Source organism: Centruroides vittatus, unplaced genomic scaffold, assembly GCF_030686945.1.
Source record: "Centruroides vittatus isolate TY-2023 unplaced genomic scaffold, ASM3068694v2 contig_976, whole genome shotgun sequence".
NCBI classification, from domain to species: Eukaryota; Metazoa; Arthropoda; class Arachnida; order Scorpiones; family Buthidae; genus Centruroides; species Centruroides vittatus.
The window spans coordinates 528,368-548,307 of NW_027122649.1; the positions used below are offsets into that span (position 1 = coordinate 528,368).

The 19,940-nt window shown below is 31.1% G+C and overlaps 1 protein-coding gene across 1 annotated transcript in view; it reads right to left on the bottom strand.

The window, feature by feature from the left end:
- Positions 1–19,940, bottom strand: part of LOC136985755 (interleukin enhancer-binding factor 2 homolog) — a 44,823-nt gene that overhangs the window by 22,333 nt on the left and 2,550 nt on the right. Inside the window, exons 3-6 of the mRNA XM_067283102.1 lie at positions 10,573–10,629; positions 7,871–7,999; positions 2,002–2,104; positions 337–402 (exon numbers count right to left, since the gene is read on the bottom strand). Of these exons, the coding sequence (XP_067139203.1) occupies positions 337–402; positions 2,002–2,104; positions 7,871–7,999; positions 10,573–10,629 (355 nt within the window). The remainder of the gene's footprint in view (positions 1–336; positions 403–2,001; positions 2,105–7,870; positions 8,000–10,572; positions 10,630–19,940) is intronic.

The window sequence follows — 19,940 nt, forward strand, 5'->3', positions numbered from 1 at the left end:
CAGCAATATTTTGATTACATTAAATTTTCTTCATGCATTGAGATTATAATCATTTAAAAATTAAATAATTCTTAATTTGTAAGTAAATAGTTAATTAAATACAAAAAACAAGTTTTAAGAAAATGAACCTTTAAAACGTATGCATTACAATTTTTAAATTAAAATTGTTGTATTTAATAATCTGAAAATAGATTTCAGATTAAAATAATTATTAAAAATATAAAAAATATCAAAAATAAATGTTAATTAAAACTTTGCATTAATGTAAAAAACAGGATCTTGAATTTATTTCTAGAATAAATGCAAAATATTTCTTTCACAAAAAGATTTACTTACTTTCATGAGGATCTGCTTGTTTCATATCCTCCATAACTTTATTTCCAAGAGCATGTACAGCTTCTCCTAAATAATTGAAACAATACAAACCTTAAATTTTTGCACAAAAGGGAATTTTAACCGATAAAAATAATTTAAATTAAAATGTATCTATCTTTAAATTTATATCTCTGATATTTTAATGCTTTGAAAAATTTTATGTTCAAAACCAATAAATAACAAGGGGAAAAAATCTTAAGATACAAAAAGAAACAGTTCATTAAAAGATGAACTGCCACTGCTGGTCGTTGAAAATGGTGCCAACGAGGATTACTTTGTTATAGCAATTGAACTTTCTAAGTTTGCTTAAGATCTTACAATAAAAAAGCCACAAAAGTGAAAAATTTGGGAAAGAAAATATTTTGAAATCGTCAGAAGTTAGAAATATCAAATAATTTTCATATCCAAATTATGATTATGTCATCTCGAATACTTTATGCAGTAAGTCATATATTTGATGTTAATATTTAAATCAGATAGTAATATGGTGTATAAATGAAATATATTAATGTATTAGAGTATAAATTATGCTTTTTATCCCATGCTGACCACAATAGTTCAAATGCTATCGTCACATGTGACATTTATGATGACATTGATATACTACCTTCCTATTGGTCTAATTTTTACTGTTCCATTTTCTGCAATGGCAAAAGCAGAAAATTTTCAACAATATATTCCATTGGCTATGATGGCAAGAATGTTGTCATTTTGCTATTCTGTTGACGGTTTCCATCATCCATTTCTGCATATGAATACCAGCTTTAGAACTAAGTTTTTTAAATATAAGATATTTGAAAATATCTCTATGTTTTTATTATTATAAATTCTGGTAAAAGTTGTTTTGTTTACATCTAATGCCCAAGACAATTATAAGCAGTGTTAATTAAATAACTCAATATTTTTCAAACTTTTAGCCTCAAGAAAATGTTAATTACTTTAATTAAAACTGTATAAAAAATCATTTATATAACACACAATGTTCATGGAATCATATGTAAATAATACAATTTATAGGCATTGTTTCTAGTAAATTTAGATTATTTTCACACTAAATTGCATTTATTATTGTAACATACATTAATTGCAAAGATGACAACCAAGTATCTTAAAAACAAAGGTGAGATTGTCATGGAATGTATTTCAGAACAAGACAGTAAATAAAGACCACAGTTTAGGTAGACTTTGTCTTCAATCTTTTAATTTAAAAAATTATAATATATTTGTTGTTATTTTATTTAGAAATATTATATCTAAATAATAACATTTTAATTTTTCTTCATACTTCATATATATAATATATATATTATGTATCTTAATGCTTTTTAAGAATATGTTTTATTTAAATATTTTAAATAAACTGATCAGTAATCTTTTTAGTTAAAGTAATTATCTATAATATCAATTTAAGATGATAATTATTAATTTATCTATAAGCACTTATAAAAACACAGATAAATAAATAAATAGTTTGTTTTTTTTTATTGGAAACTCTTATTAAATAATCATGTAATGCATATTCAGTAATTTAATAAATACTTTTAATAAAGCTTATATATTTTAAATTTAAATAAATTACATAATTTTTACAAAGCTGTTTAAAAACAATTTAAACAGCTTAATTACCTGTAGGAAGTGTTTTTATAATAACAACTATATCAGCTACATTTTGGCCAGTCATCATTGTTCCTTTTTTAAATGATCCAACCTGCCGAACTTCATCTACTTGCTGAAAAATTAAATATGCTGTAAACTACAGATTTATATAAATATGAAATCTCGATAATATTTTATGTTTAAAATACTTAATACAGAAAAGTTAAAAAGTAATGATTATCCAATATTATAACCATTAACAAAGAAACAATTATTACAAAAATTCATAAATTTAGGCACAATGTTGATAGTTCAAAAATTCAGCAATTTTATTAAAATAAATATTTTCAGTCAAGTCTTTTAATCAAAGTGTTTGCTTCCTATATAAAACAGTTGCTTTGTTTATTTAATAAAGTACAATTATTATAAACACTAGAATGTTGAAGTCAACTGCATAAAAAATTGCATTCTCAGCATTTTCCACAATCTGTTTAATGCATTCCATATCAATTTTAGAAAAACATTCCATATTTGAGATATCTGTAATAATTTATCTATTTAATTTCTGTTCATTTTTATTTGCAGGTATCCCTCATACAACACAGTTTTGCTCTAACATGGTTGGAAAATTGGGGATATTCTTCATACAATGCAACTTCTGGATTTGCTCTAACATGCCTTTGAAAACCCTCCATACAAAATTTCACAATTTTTAATTATAAATTTTATTATTTGATATATATATATTTTTTTATTTAACTGAGCATGTGTTTTCTCAAATTTGCCCAAGGATTTTAGAATAATAAAATTTTCAAATTATTTTGTGCTTTGCATCAGGTTTACTTTAATGAAAACTAATAGGACAAGGAAGAAAAAAAATTGCACTAGTTTTCCTATCAACCAGATTTTGTCATTGCTTTCAGACTGTAGCCATTAAAACTGTAATTGTGTTTTATTTTTATACATTAATCTTTGTGTTTAGTAAAGTTTATTTAAATAGGTAAGTAATGCCTATGGTTATAGTTATTACTTACCTACGAATGATTATTTCACTTGTAGAAATGATGAACAAAATACATTGTATTTTGGTACTCAAACAATTTAATATCTGAACAAAAATTCTGGAAAGAAGTCGTCCAGTACTTGACTGAACAAATTTTTGATTAACAACATATTTTTATTTTGTCATCCATAAAAAAAAAATTGTGATAAAAATCAAAAAATTAAGACATTGCTGATATTTCTGATCAAGATCAACAAAAAAGCTGAAATGATGAGAATACATTGTAAGAAGAAAGCACCCTCATTTAACTAAAATTAATATTAATGTGTAATACAGTACTTTTAATTGTGATTGTTACTTTATTTCCAATCAATAATTAATTATCAATTGCTTTAATAAACATATTTTTCTTAGTAACAAAAAAGAATAGTATACTTTTGCTAACTTCTGGAATGTAACCCTAAGTTTTGCATTAGTCTTTTGTTTTGTACAGCAGAGATTCGCATAACAGAGCATTTGTTCAGAACATATCTACTGTGTTATATGAGGGATACTTGTATTAATATTTTTGCATTTTATTCTAAACATTGATAAGATTTTGGATGTTATCTCCTTGTCTTTCATTATTATTTTAACACATCATAATATCATTCTAGGTTATCTGTATTTGTAAAACACTTTGAAGGAGAATAAAGGTTATGCAGTAAAGTGGATTATATGCTAATTTTAAACAGTAATAATGAACTTATCAAATCATTTTTTATTTTGTCTAAAGTTACTAACAGGATCTTTAGGAAAAAAAAAACTTTTTGCACTGAAGACATTCATCTGCCATGATTTTTCAAAAGAAAAAAAACTTATATGCATACCTTACCTTTAGTTCTTTCTCATCTTTTTCTATACATTCAATCCATACTTAATTTATATTATTAGACATTCCTATCTGAATTTGAGTTAGATAATGGATAATTAGTGAAAATTTATTTAGATAATAAAATTTTCAGGAAATTGACAGTTTTAGGTTGACATGCAATGCAATAATTGTCATTCTAGAAGCTGTAGAGTCTTGCTCTTTTCATTGGTATAAAGTGAAGCTTTAAATGCAACTAAAAATAATTATGCACATTAAAAATAACTACAGCTTGATGGTGTAAAGCTTTATTTTATTTACACATTTTTTACACAAAAGCATTACTTCCACTTTTTTACTAAAGAAATAAGGATAATGTCTTTACATTTTCAGTTTATTTGCATTATTTTTTTTAAACTCTGTACTGTGAAAATTCCTTTATATTGATTAAAATAACATCTTAACCTTTTTCCAACTATATAGGGTTGGCACTTCAAGTCTTTCACTTCCATTCTGTCCTGTTCAAAGCAACTTCTGTAGAAATGCTACGCTTCTCCATATCACATTTAAGGGTCTTGTTCCAGGTCTTTCTAGGTCTTCTTTGCCTTCTTGCTCTTCCACTGCTATTCCCAGGACTTTTTGTACTGAGCTGTTTCTGGTTGGCATTGCACATGCCCAAACTATCTCAGTTGATTTTCCCTCTATTTTTCTTCTCTCTCCATGTACCCAAGCTTCTCCTGATGTAACTATTCCTCACCTTATTTTTCCTTGTGATACCACTTACCATCTCAGCATCTGCACTTTCTTTACAATCCAGCACTCTGAACCATACAACACTGCAGGCCTAACAACCATTTTATAAAATTTTCTTTTTAATCTTAGAGGCATTCTTCTGTCACAAAGTCTCCCTAGCCCTCTGCATTTAGTCCAACCAGCTGCAACTATGTTTGTTATATCTTCATCAATTTCTCCATCTTGCTGGAGTATCGACTCCACATATCTGAATCTTTCACTCTCACTCCTTCAATTTTCACATCAACTTCATTCTCAGAAGCACCTTCCCAAAAGCACATTTCATACATACCATTTTCTTTCTACTAATTTTTAAGCCTTTTCCTTCCAATCTTTCCCTCCACTTTTCTTACAATGTAATTTGTCCATGTCCACATCAATAAGCACATCATCATCTGCAAACAGCAGACACCAAGATATTTCATCTTGTAAGTCTCCTGTCAGCACTGTAAGTCTTCCTATTCAAAGCTCTTATTTGAAATTGTTTGATTTGAATCAATGGTCACCATCTTGGAGTAAACAATTTTACAGAAGTAGTAACATTTTTCTCACTCTATTTTGTTATTTTGGAAACTACATAAATTTCTACTCTGTCACTGCTGGTTCCAAGCCAGATGAAAGAAGACGAGGGTTAGCATCAGATGGCAATTGGCTGTAAAACTTCTGCCAAATCATGATGAATCTTTTTGGAAATTTGGCCAAGGCTAGAGCATACCCCATAAGCAATGCAACGCCACATTGCTATGAAAAATGAGCAAGAGTTACCAGACAAGATTAAACAAATGTGGCCAAAGAAGCTAGTGCACAGTTTAAGAGTAATGTCATGGAACATGGGGACAATAACAGGAGAGAACAGAAATTGGCAAACGTTCTAAAGAAAAAGTGTGTGGGGCCTGTTTACAAGAGACAAATTGGAAAAAAGGAAAAGCTAAAGGTTGTGGTATTCTGGGATGAGAAATAGAAGGAACAGAGTTAAAATTGTGGTCTTTAAAGAGCTTGAAGGAGGAAATACTTGAAGAAAAAAGAATAAATGACAGAATTATGATCAAGGTGATCAAGCTGTCTTTCCAAGGATCACCCTTGGAAAGACAGCTTGGAAGTTTCTCAGTGTATGTTCCTCAAGCAAGATTAGGAGAGGAAGAGAAGAAGGAGGATTCTGAAATTGCTTATATAACCTATTGGTCATCTTGGCCAGCAGTTGGCAATCATTCTGACCTCACGGACCACTGAACTCACAATTTTGAATCCCGTGGATCACTATCATGAATTTTTTAAATGATACAAAATCTGTAGAATAATGACCATAAAAGTTCAATTTTACTATATTAATAAGAAACTCACCCGTTCAATTATAACAAATTAATGCAAGCATAAAGTTCATTAATGCTGTTTGAAATAAGTTTATGGATTCTTAGTGCTTTTTCACAAAGGACAACAATCGCACTCACAATATTGTTTATTGTTTATAGATAACAGTCACTTCATATTTAGTTTTAGATTTGAATAAAAACCACCAATGAGTGAAAAAAAGCAACTAAACATTTTGTATTTCTTTCGTAATACTCGCATAATCTTCATTTGATCAACGTCCAAATTTCTCCATGGACCACTCAAATTATCACGCGAACCATCAATGGTCCACGGACCACTGGTTGCTGACCGTTTATCTAGGCAATTCCAGAATGCAAGGTAATAATAATTGGTGGAGACCTAAATGGGCATATTGGGAGAGAAAGAAATGGTTATGAGAGGAAAGGGCTTTGGAGCTAAGAACAAGGAAGGAATCCAAACTCTCAAGATGGCAATGGCCTTTGACTTGGCCATAGTAAATATCTTTTATGTGAAGAGAAGAGAATGAAACATCTGGCAACAGATTGACTATATTTTAATCAGAAGGGAGTATCTGAAGATGTGTAAAGATTGCAAAATGATACCAGGAGAAGCCTTAACACTCAACACAGGATGCTTGTGATGAATTTGAAGATTAAAATACAGAAGAAGGCAACAGGACAGGATGGTTCTCCAAAGATACAATGGCAGAAATTGAAGAGTGAGAAAGAAAGACAGGTTAGAGAGAGGCTGTTTCAATTGAACTGTTGGGATTTAGAACTAAATGTAAATACTGTGGAAGATAACTGAAAGTTTGGTGGTGAGAAGAGAGGTGGTTCGTGAGACTAAGGGCAAAGGATGTGTTGGGAAAGAGTCATAGTAGTAAAATGAGAAGTGCAGACAATTATTAAGGAAAAGAAGACTTTGTTCAAGAAATGGCAAAAAATGAGAGAAATGGATGCTTATAGGAAATATAAAGAAGCCAAAACTAAAACTAAGAGAGCAATTGGCAAGGCCAAATATAAAGTCTTAACTAAACTTTATGAGAAATTAGAGACAAGAGATGGTAAGAAAGCAGTATACAGACTTATTTTAGTATTCATTATTATTATTATATAAATAAAACAGCAAGATTAAAAAATTTTGTTATTCAATATGCATTTGTATTTTCTGTATATGACATTTAGAAGGTTCCACCTCAGTCTTCATTTTTCAATTTCAACTATTTTATAATTACATCTACAAAGAAATGTAACAGAAAAACATCAATTTCTGTTTGAGATGGTACTTTCTAAACTACATACCAATAAATATCATGCTTTCAATTCTGAAGGTGTGAGGTATACAGTGGGAAAGGTTATGCAAAGGTTTTATTTCCATTCTAGCATTTTTCTATATACTATAACTTATTTCAGGTTATATGCACAAAAACATAGTATATTTAATTTGATAAAATATGTCTTTTAAGAGAAAAATTCAAAATTAGCATTTTTTTAAATCAAACTAAATAAAAGCATAGTAGAACAAGTTCATCAATTTTTAACTTAAATTTTTTAAAATAATTTCAAATAAAAAAATATTTATAAAGTTTCATTAATACTTCATTAATCATCAATAATAATTCAAACAGAAATATTGAAAATTTTACAAAATCTTAAATCTAACATTCTGAAATAATATAATTACATTTTTAATGTTCATTTGAAATATTGATACAACAAAAATGAATCAATCTATTTACATTTTATATATTCAATTTTCATAATTTACTTTAAATTATAGATACTATTTTATATTACATACATCAATTAAATAAATGACGTAAAAGTATGTTGTCATTTAAAAATTTTACTTATGCAAATAAATTATACACACTAAATATAGCTTAAAAAAATATATTTTTTAAATAAATATTTTTTACTTACACAAGCATCAAATGTTCCTGGAGCTACAGCTAAATTATCCAATACTGTTTGAATTTTTGTCACAAGATTAAGAACTGCAGTTTGTTCTTGTGGTGTTGGAGTTAGATCCTGATTTTTTTTTAATAATGCCTTTAATAAAACAATATTCAAATTTTAACACTTTTATTTACAATTTTGTATCATCATAATGAAATTGTTATGTTATATAGGTATCCTAAGAATCTGCACAAGTTTCAATATCATTTTTTGGTAATTGCAAATAATTGCACATGCACATGAGACAGCATACATTCTTTTCAGAATATTCTTGATTAAATTTATCAAAAAAGTTTATGTAAATAATGTTCCATTATAAAATTGGAAGTATTAAATGAATTTGATCAGAGATATGTAATTGGCAGATTTTATACTGAAATTGATGGAAGTGAATGTGCTGGTAACAATCACTATTTCACAAAGAAGAGCTAGATGTAGATCCTGAAGTCAAATTCAAATACCAATCCAAGTTTTCACTGAAGCTTCTGGTTTGGTTGGCAATCATTCCAAACAGACTCTCATGGGCCTTCACTGCATCATCATGATTCTTCATCATCAAAGAAGTGTATTGCAACAAATGCATTCAGGAGAGATTAGTAACCTTCCTAAAGAAATATTACCCTGCCCAAGGATGTTTTCTGTTCAGACATGGCCATTTCCCATTATGCTCAAAACAGTTCCATATTGGACCATTACAGAATTTGATACATCACCCATGAAGTCAACATTTCAAACATTTTGCAGTTAAGAACAATTGAGAAATTTTGGTACCAACTGAAACAAAAAGTTTATGAAATTAATTGAAAAACTGGATTTGCCAAGGAGTTGGGGATGGAATCAAGGTCAAACTTTGCACTTCAAAGCTGACTATTTCTAGAAGTTAATAGAACTGATCACAGTCCCGATTATCTCACCTCAACATTAAACAACCTATCTATATCCAAAAAAAACCTTATTTTTAAAATAAATAATAAATTTTAGACAACTTTGAAATTTGTGCAGATTTTTAGGATACATACCTTTAGATGTTTGTGTTTACATAATATAATGAATGCTAAAAATTATCATTAAGTATTAAAGTCATCTAATTGCCTTTGTTAGTTTGGAGTTTTGCATCACTTTGTAATGCTCTCTATGTTTACATTATAAGTTATAATAATTCTTTATTAAAATTCACTAACCCTCCAAAAGTCTTTATCAAAACTTGAACACAATTAGTCGAGTCCACATAAGTCGTCACCCGGATAACTGAACACTGTAGGTTAATTAGTCAGTTTTTTGTGGTCCCAGCCGACTTACATAGGCATTAATGTTATTAATGTTAAAAAATTCTGTTTACTCGACATTATTTAACTCGTCATCACTGGATAAATCAACACACTTTTTGTTTCACACTTTTTAGACGTCTGATAAGTCGACTCCCCTCCTGAAAAAATAAGTTCACACCATACAATAAGCTGTGTAGTGTGAACTCATTTTTCGGGGGGAGTTGACTTATCAGAATTCTAAAAAGTGTGAAACAAAAAGTGTGTTGATTTATCCAGTGATGACGAGTTAAATAATGTCGAGTAAACAGAATTTTTTAACATTAATAACATTAATGCCTATGTAAGTTGGCTGGGACCACAAAAAACTGGCTACGTAACCAACAAGTGTCGAGTTATCCAGATGATGACTTATGCAGACTCGACTGTATTTTAATTGGAACATATCCAACATACAAGCATCCAAGTGCTTTTAGACTTCAGTCCTTCCTCAGAGATTTAACAAATTAAAATAGGAACTTTGTTCTTATTTTTAAAAAAAGTGTTCTAGAGTTTTTGGTATGTTCTTATTTAAAATCCATGGGATTTAAATAATTTCCATAAAAGATTAAATAATTCTCCAATTTCCATGGGAGATGTGACACTGCAAGGAATTTCTGTCATGGCAATTGAATGATTTCAATTGCCATGACAGATATGAAAGACTGATATTTGATCTGTGGCCATTGAGTAAACACCATGATCCACTGATCATTCTATTCATTAGATAAAGATCTGATTAATTTTGTTGATTAATTGAATAATTTCAATTGCCACAGCAGAAAAAAATTTTGGACTGAAAAATCAAGAGAGAAGGTAATGCTTACTATATTTGATATCCATGGTATACCATGAATTCTTTCCTGAAGGTCAGATCGTAAATAAGGAAAGGCATATTGACATTCTCAGCCATCCCATCTGTGTGATACTGTACAATGAAAGCAATCTGATTTGTGGAAGAGACAAAACTGATTTTTTCATAACAATGTTCCTAGTTCAAGTCAGTGAACAGCTGACAAAGAAGGGTGTATAAGTGTTTCCCCAACCTCATTATTTTCCTGATCTTATTTTCACAGACTTTTTATCTGTTCTCTAAAATGAAAGAAAAGTTGAAAGGTTATAGGTTCCAATCTACAGAAGAGGTGAAAGTCACAAACAATAAAAGTCCTTAAAAGTATCATGAAAAAAAGGCTTCCAAGATTGCTTTGATAAATAGTATGTTCAATGACAAATTATTTTGCCTTGTAGCTTACTTTGAAGGTAGTGTAATGTAAGAGTTTTTATTTGTTGAGTAATGAAACATGTGTTAAAAGTTTGGTTCATTCCTGACTACCTCGTATAAAATGTAAATAATTTCCTTACCTGAGTTAACACATTATCTTCAGGAAGCGGCTTTACACGTTGGAAAAATGATTCACACTGAAATTTTAATAAATTTATTAAATAGCTGCTACTATTTGAAAAATATTAAAATAGTTATTAAATGAAATAGTTTTTAATAATGTAAAATACAAATAGAATAGAGTCCAGATTAACAGAGACCCATTTAATCAAGTTTCACATTACCTGAAGTGAATTATGAAAAAGTATTTTAAATATCAAACAAACAGCTGCTGGATTCCTTTATCAGAGGATTTAAGGTTATGTAATAAATACTCTTCCTTAATATTATTAAGGAAGAGTACTTTGTCAGCCATGTTGGCTATTAGAGCAGCTTTAATACATCTGGATAACCAACTACTGGATGGATGTTGATACTGCTGAATCATGCTAGGGCATGATTCAATAATATCAGCATCACCATGTTGACCTTTTTGTAAAATAATCTATAAGTTGAGTATTAGATATTTTATTTAACAACATAAATCAGATAATTAGATATGACTCCAAAACAGTAATTTTTGAATAATAATAAATTTCATAAATTAATTAATTTCAACCCTTTGGTTGAAATTTTATCACAAACCAGTGGTGTGCCAAGAATGGATTAGAGGGACTAGGCTAGTCTCCTAAATTCCTTGAAATACCATCTAAATATTATATATTTTTAATGCATTTGTATTTGAAAACTTTTGCTTGAAAAATATGTATTTTTTTGTGTACTTTTCCCATCCATCCTCCCCTCCTTTACGCTGAGTTCAACTCTTCCATAAACCAACTTGAACACCCTTCAAGGCTCCTTTAGTCAACTCATTGACAGGACTAGCTCACAGACATGTGTTCCTGTCATACTATTGTGTTTCGTGCGCATCCAGGTAGTTCTGTAATAAAAGATTTTGTTTCTTGTGCTTATTAAAAACAAAATTGCATTAGTAATGTCTATAAAACACTTAAAAGTTTTCATCTAAAGTGTGAATCTACTTAAAAGATGATATATTTGATTAGAAAGCTTTGAATTCAGATGGAAGGGGACTTGTTAAGATAAGCGGGTCCCTTGCAGCAAAACTGCGTAGTTTGAATCTGTTAATCGTGCAGTTGAACTAGGTAAATTGTCACGGCAGAGTGAAGACAATCAACAATCAGCTATATTCTATTTTATTTAAAATTTTTTTATATTTTTAATTATTATAAAATGGCAGAAAGCTTCATTTTGAAAGTAGAAATGGGTTTTATATATATATAAAAGTGTACATGCTAATAATGAATAAAATTGTCATTAAGTCTGACCTACTCGAGATATTACATGACCTCCTTTATTTCTCCACCTGTCGATCTTTAACCATCAAAATTTAATAGCATTAATCTACCTAATACATCAATACATGAACTCCCTGCTAAATTTTAGAAATTTTCAACAAAAGACACACAAGTTACAGTGATACCTCGTTGATAATCCGTTCGAAAACAATTGGCAAAATCCGAGGCAATTATTTACATATGAATCAATGTAAATCCAATCAATTTGTTCTAGACATTCCAAAATACATACCAAAAACACATTTTATAAAGAATTAATATAGCATTAAATACTAAAAGAAATAAGAAATTGTTATAAAAGACTAATCTAAAGGAAAGCAATGGAATTGTTTGGCTAGACGCATGGGGTAATGTTTTGTCTTGTAGAAGCTAATTGGACATGAGCTTCTAGCCTATATTGCCCTGTGGTAAAGTGTGACGTAATTGTCATGTAATAGTAGTTGTATATGTTTATGATGTTCATATCGCAGGGAATAGTGCCTTCCAGGAGATCTGTTTAAGGGTAACTGGCCCCTATTCAGGCATTACAGACGTGGAGAAACCCAGAAAACTCCACATGACCAGTCCGTTCTGGCAAAGCACAAACCCGCGACTGAACGCCCAGTGTTCAGGGAATTGAAATATTAGCCAATGGTGGGCCATCGCGGGCTAATGCTCACACAACAAGATATAATGCCACACTGAACTGGAAATGCATGGGTTGCCCTTTGTTTTCGCAAAATTAGCAGTGAGGTCACTTGGGCACGCCAATGAAGAAAATCGACAAAAACCAAGGTATTACTGTATTAAGCTTCAAAGAGTGTGAAAAAAATCATGCCCCCACACACATACAAACATCCATACATAGAGAAAAAAACCCCAAATATTTTGCATTTCTTGATGTTTCAAAGTCTCCTGAATCTAAAAATGTAAAAATCTTGGGGAGTCATTTTTTGACTGATCATCATACTTTTCCTCTGTTATATATAACAGAGTTTGGAAAGTAAAATTAACATACCAGTAATATGCAAATAAAATGAATTTTTTCCAGATGTTTAAATAATAATTGTTCTAATTTATAAAATATAGGTTTTGTCACATCTAGTCCCATTTGAAAATTGTCACTGCACGCCACTGCAGCAAGCATTTTCTGACATGCAAAAGTCATTATTAACATCAAAGACACCAATAGATAATATAATCACTGGCCATGTGCTCCTACAAACAAATGTAGTGTAAAAACAATGGTAAGTGTATTTAAAGTCAGAAAATTTAAATTAAATTTTGCTAATACATACATAAAACTAAGAATATTAAACAAGTAAGATGTAGCTAGAAGGGTGGACTTAGCAGAGATATGTTTGTATTTTGTCTATGATCTCATTTGTAAATGTCCCCAAAGCCTCTAAAAAACATTTTACAAGCCTGAAAAACACAAACCAAAAGCAAATCACAAAAATAAAAAATAAAAATATTAACAAAAAAAAACTCATAGTACAGAAAACAAAATGTACGTGTTGAGGATTTAATTCCATTTAAGCATAAAATTTGGTTCTGCTGCCACTAGTGCTGAGAGATCATCGTTATCAAAGTCTTCCTGGATAAGCTTTATCCTTCACACTATAATCATTCTCCTTAAACTATTAAAATCACTTTTGGGCAGCCCTGACACTAACATCATTTTGATTATGCTCAGGGTTACCTTCCTTTTCTGAACTCATTTTTTTTCCACATAAGAACAAAAAGTATAAAACATGTCTTTTGTATTCATTCTAAATTTCCATTATAATTGCAGTTAAATAATAACAATTTTAAAAACACACAACTATTCAACTGCATTTAAGATTGGTTTGAACTTGGTTGAATCAATTTATTTGCACCAAAACATGTCTAAACTTTTATGAACAAAATGCACACAGATTTATAAAAGAAAACACTAATTATGTTTTCTGCAAGTTTAATTTAGTTCCCATAGTTATTCCAACATCTTCCTTTCAATCATCTGTCTACATCATTGCCATGATCATTGCTCTAATACACCACAAGTACCTCCCCCAGGGCAATAAATATATGCACACCTCATCTGTGATTGTGATAAACAGCAAGAAAACTGGACTCATTTGCATTTGAAACAAAACTCATTTAATAAATAAAATAGTCTACTTGAGTTATGGTTTATAACAAATATTGACTTAATCACTGTAACAGGCATCTCTATATATGCTTGAAAGCATTACTCCTCTGAAAAATCAGAGACAATAAATTTATGCACTCTTAGCATTAGACAGATGTTGCTCAATTGAACATGCAAATTTTTTGCTGCGTTATATATTGCTCAGTTGGTACTGTACAAATGAAGAAAACTATAAAATCTTATATATTCATAGAGGCTAGGACTGCAAGTATGCTATAAAATCCTTCAGAAACAACAAAATGAAACAACTATTTGATATATGACAGATTGCCTGGAAATTGTGTTTGAATGAGTCCACTGTCAGAACTTTCCTCAGACCCCAAGAAGAAACTGGTTCTATCACACCTAGGAGCAGTTATGGCAGCAACCAACTATTATTGTCAGGGAAGATCAAATTTTGCATCAGTTTGTTGTGAAATACTGACCTGGTATGTCCATGGAAGCTGCAGAACTGTGGAGTGACACCAACAGGCTGATCTATATCTTGACAAACTGCCAGTAACAGGTTACATGATATGAGTTATGATTCATACAAGATTAAGTAAAAGTCTATGCCAGTTCAGCAAAAGAAGCAGTTTGCAGTCTATCTATTTTGGACAACCTCAATGGTACAAGGTGATTTGGTCTGATGAGTTGTCCTTTCCAGTCCTACATGGAAATACTGGAACTAAACTTAGGGGAAGGTGGAAATAATGTTCTTAAGCCATATTAAGATAGTTGCCTAAGATGTATTCTACTTTTGAAACCATTGATCTAATGCACCACATATATAATTATTTACCCAGGATTTATGTAGTCCCCTTGTGAGATGACAGAATTGACCTCATATTATTATATATTGGAGTGACTGTGAGGGGCCTTGTTATGAGAATGAAAAAACACAAATATACTATCAGAAAAAAACCTTTCATCCATGGCTTTAGCCACTTATGCTGGAAGTTAGGATGTACGTGTTGGTCTACAGAACATGATTGCTACATAGGATTTCCAATAGGACACACCTTAAATACCTGGAAGCCATTGAAATCTACAAAGCACTTAAGAATGGAGTGAAGATTGATTATAAAAAAACAGACAAGCTATCCACAGCATGGCACATTTTTTGTCAGTTCAAAAAAAGTTTTTCTTTCTTTGTTTTACATCTTGGATAGTTCTGAAGATTAGGTGTGTATATATATATATATATATATAATATATATATATTATATGCATCTCACTATACCATGCAAATATACATCACCATAAATGGAAGTTTAAAATTGGTGTTTGTATTTTTAAGGTCAAAAATGATTTTAAACTGAATTTGTAATTTGTTCAAAAAATCATATTCAATTTTAATTTGTTCATTTAGTTCTGCTTTGTATGTATTGTACCTGAAGATGTATGTTACAAACAGATGAGAACATTAGCAAAAGTACTACAGTCAAACCTGTCACCTGTCTTTAATGGAATCCCAAGGGACTGGATAACTCTTCTGTAGTAGACAGGTTTCCGCTATATGTTACAATGTTACCGCGTATATCAAATAGAGTGGTACCTCAGTACTCGACGGAACGATCACCAACTGCTACAACAGATTTTCAGTTAATAACAAATATTTTAACTTTAATTTTTCCATTCACTTGTAAAAGAGCTCTCTGAATATAAAAATGAGTAACCAATTTCAAATAAAATAAAACATTACAGCTGCCTACCTTTGTCAGACAAAATTATACTCAATTCAGTTTGTTTTTTTCATAAGTGAAAAAAAAACTGCATGCAGAACACAATCATCAGCATGTTTTACAACCATTTCAAGTGGATGAAGTGTTTCAACAATATTTGTCTGTGACACTAATATTTGTCACAAATTCTTGAGTTGTTATTCATCAATCTTTAACAATTTCTCCCCGCAATTTCTCTTCAACAGCTTTTGCAGGCTTGTACATTTTGTATCCTTCAGTTCAAAATTTCCTGAACTAAACTTTCAAAACTGCATTTGAAACATTTGGAGTTTAGAAGCATCTTCCCCATACACGGTACGAGTATTTTTCACTGTTTGTATAGCATGATATCCTTTACAAAACTTAAAAACATGCATAATACACCTGATGTGCATTTTATCTGTAGACATTTCAACTTGGTCTTATTCAAATGAAATATGATGTAAAAAAAAGTTTAAAATAAGCTTGGAAACAAAGAATACAATCTCATATCTGGAATAATATGTTAAATTTCACAACTTGTAATTACATCACATATTTATGTTAAGTAAAAACAGCTGTTAATAAAAATACACAAAAACGTTCTGTATAATCTCAATAAAATTACTGTAATATTGGTCGTATAAATAAAGTGTTTTGCTATTCTGCATTGGGTATGTGTATTTTTTTACTTTTTTATGATTTATACATGCTAGGCTTGCAAACTTCTTGTTAAATTGGTGTTAAATCGGATAAAGATACCTATTTTTCCATTATACGGCCCGATTTTCCTTTCCATTTCCATGTTACACAGATTCAGCTACATACAGGTTAATTTATATTTACTTTTGCAACAAAAAATTCAAGAGACTGAAGACATTTTCCATTAATGACAGGTTTTTGCTATATACAGGTTCCATTATAGACAGGTTTGACTGTATTTTGAGTTAATTTGTGCTGGTTTTAAGTATGTGTCTTTGTTTACATGAGATATTCCCGTTTTGGAGCGTAATTAATTAAATGAATTACATATTTTGACCTAAAAGGAGGCAGACTTTCATTTTATATTAAAAATTAGAATTGTTAATAAATTTATATTAAACTAAATTAAAAGCAAAACTTATTCTTTTTACATTCATTTAATTTGTAATATTTTTATTATTCTTTACTTATGCTGTTTAAAAATAAATATGTTGTGAATATGTAAGCATAACATATCAAATATTTCTTGTTTCACTTCTTTGACCATCAAATTACAAACTCTTAAATTTGAATAATTCAAATTTAAGAGTTTGTAATTTGATAATGATCATCACTGAAGGTAATCAAAAATGTTTCTTACATATTTAGTAAAATAAACCAATTGAAGATTCATTAAAAATGGTCTTAATCATTATTTATAAAAATTGTATCAGTTAAATTTACAGCTACAATATAAAATTTTAAGGGCAAGTTATATTTCTTTGTTTTGCAAAATTTGAACGGTTGAATTTTAGATATGAATACTGCCATGGCGGCGCTATGGCCGCGCTTCCGACTGTTCATGTACTTGACTGACCTCCCGGAGGGGGGCCGCCATGTGCTAAACGTCACTAATTATTGATTCACGGTAGTTATTAAAAAGAAGAAGAAACAGGAAACGTCTACAAAAAATATAGTTAATCTAATTAACCTAACCTAACAGAAGCACCGCCATGACAATATACGTAAGTGAAATTTAACCATTTGAACAAAATGTAAGGTATTATTTATTTAGAGTAAAGTTTAAGAGAGCTGTCTGTCTTGCTGACAGACTCAGCCCTAAAGAAATGAAAGGAGCGAAGAATAAAAGTCGGAGAGTAAAGGGAAGGATAGAAGGTGAAGTCAGAGGGGATCACATGAGTCGCCTAAACCCGGCGATATTTTAAAAAAACAAAATAGCAAAATTAGAATACAAAAATCATAAAATTTACAATTGTGGCTATTTTGCCAACAACGCGATTATCAAGGTAAACATTTAAACAATTTAAGCTTAACATTTGATAGTATTTACATTATTTACACAATACAATTCTATTGTATTGATCCAGATGCTATTCCGAATGTCTGCCAGTCTCTTCTTGAGATGTCAGTGTCAGTCTACTGTTCATTGGGTTATCTTTTCGATGGTTTTTGCTTCTTCTTTCCTTTGGTGACGATAGCTTTCTGGTTGCTTTAATGAAATTGCAAAGATGCCTATATAGGGTTCTGTTTTGAGTCAATTCACTCTTTTTTGGTGGCCAATTAGATCCAGCTATAACACACTGTCCTTGGAATTTCTCTCGTTGGTGTTCATATTTGCTACATTCGTAGAGATAGTGGGAGACATCATCTATTTTGTCGGTATCAGTGTCGCACTTATCGTTGTTTTTTTTTGCCGAAGCGGAAAAGATATGCGTTGAAATTTCCATGTCCTAGCAGACACTGTGTGACCTCATAGTTGGGTCTCAGATGTCTGTATGTTTGTTTATTGTTGGTTGTTGGTATGAATCTGTATAGGGTTCTTCCAGTTGTGGAGTGTTCCCACTCTTCCTGCCATTGTTGTTCGACTATTTCTTTGATTTTGTTCTTGATAATATTGAGCGGTATTCTTTTATATGTTGTTGGGAGATTTTTTAATGCGGCTCTCTTTGCCAACTTATCCGCCATCTCATTCCCCTCGTTTCCCTTGTGTCCAGGGATCCACTGGAATTTTATTATTTTATTTTTGCCTAATTTCTGGGCCAGTTCAATAAGTTCGTTGGCCAGTTGTGTCCTTCCGTTTTGATTCCTCAGTGTGTGGATTACGACTCTGCTATCTGTGTAAACCTTTATTGGTCCCTTAAAACTCTGGAGTTTATTGTCTACGTGTTGCAAAGCCTTGAAGACTGCCCAGAGCTCCGCTTGAGTTATTGTGCAATGTTTAGCCATTTTTAAACTCGCCTGATATGTTTTAAAATTTTTTGGGTCATATATAACTACTTCCGGCTCCGGAGCCTTCTGCGTTCTTTGATCCATCCGTAAAAATTTTCCATTGTTCTTCCTGGTTGTTATGTGTTTGTTCTATGTCTGCTTTATAACTGATCTCTTCTGCTGGATGTCTAATTGTGTCCATGTTTTTCGTTGCTTTTTCCAGTTGGTTTTCCTTTATTTTTTGAATGAGTTCACCAATGTCCGATGGCAATTTTCCCTTCTTGATTTTGTCTTCTATTTCTTTGCTGTTTAAGCTGTTAACGTCTTCCTTTATTAGGGACCATTCCCATACGAGTTGTTTGATCCTGAGGTCTATTGGTAAGATATTTGCTAGAACCAACAATGCATCCGTTGGGGCCGTTCTGTAGGCCTTACAAATGTTTATCATGAATTTCCTTTGTATTGATCGTAGTTTTCTTTTCGTTTCAACTTTGTTTGCCGATTCGCCCCACACCTGTACTCCATACAGGATTGCAGGCTCGATCGCCGCTCTGTATATCAATCTTCCTGACCGGTGGTTCAAGCCCCAGACATTTCTAGAAATTTGCATGAGTGTGTTGCTTTTCTCAAGCATTCTTTGGTGGATTTTATTTATGTGTTCTTTCCAGCTGAGCGCCCTGTCGAAAATGATGCCCAGGTATCTCATCTCGTTCACATTTTTGATTCTGTTTCCGTTGATATATATGCCAATTTGTTTTTTAAGTTGTCCTCTTCCTAATTTTTTTGAACACACCATGAGCTCACATTTTTTATAATTTATTTCCAGTTTATGTGTTTGACTCCACTTGTTTATCTTCTCCAGGGCTCTGTTTCCTTCCTCTGCTAGCCTGTTGCAATTCTTGTTCGCTATCATTAGAACGACATCATCCGCAAAAGCCTGTATCTTTGCTCTTGCTGTTTGGTCGTATTCTTCTAACAGGCTGTCGAATGCCAGGTTCCAGAGGCCTGGTCCACTTCTCGAGCCCTGTGGGCATCCTCTGGTAACCTGCTTTATAATGTTAATGTTATTAGAAAAGTAGCCTGCTTTTCTGTTATGTAAATAATTTCTAAGTATTTCTTGCATGTTTGCAGGGCATTCTGTCTTGTTAAGTCGTTTAAATACACTCGGCCACCACAAGTAGTCGAATGCTTTTTTAAAATCAACGGAAATTATCATGGCGTGTTCTTCCTTCTTCCACGCATTTGTTATAAAGTCTTTTACCCGGAGG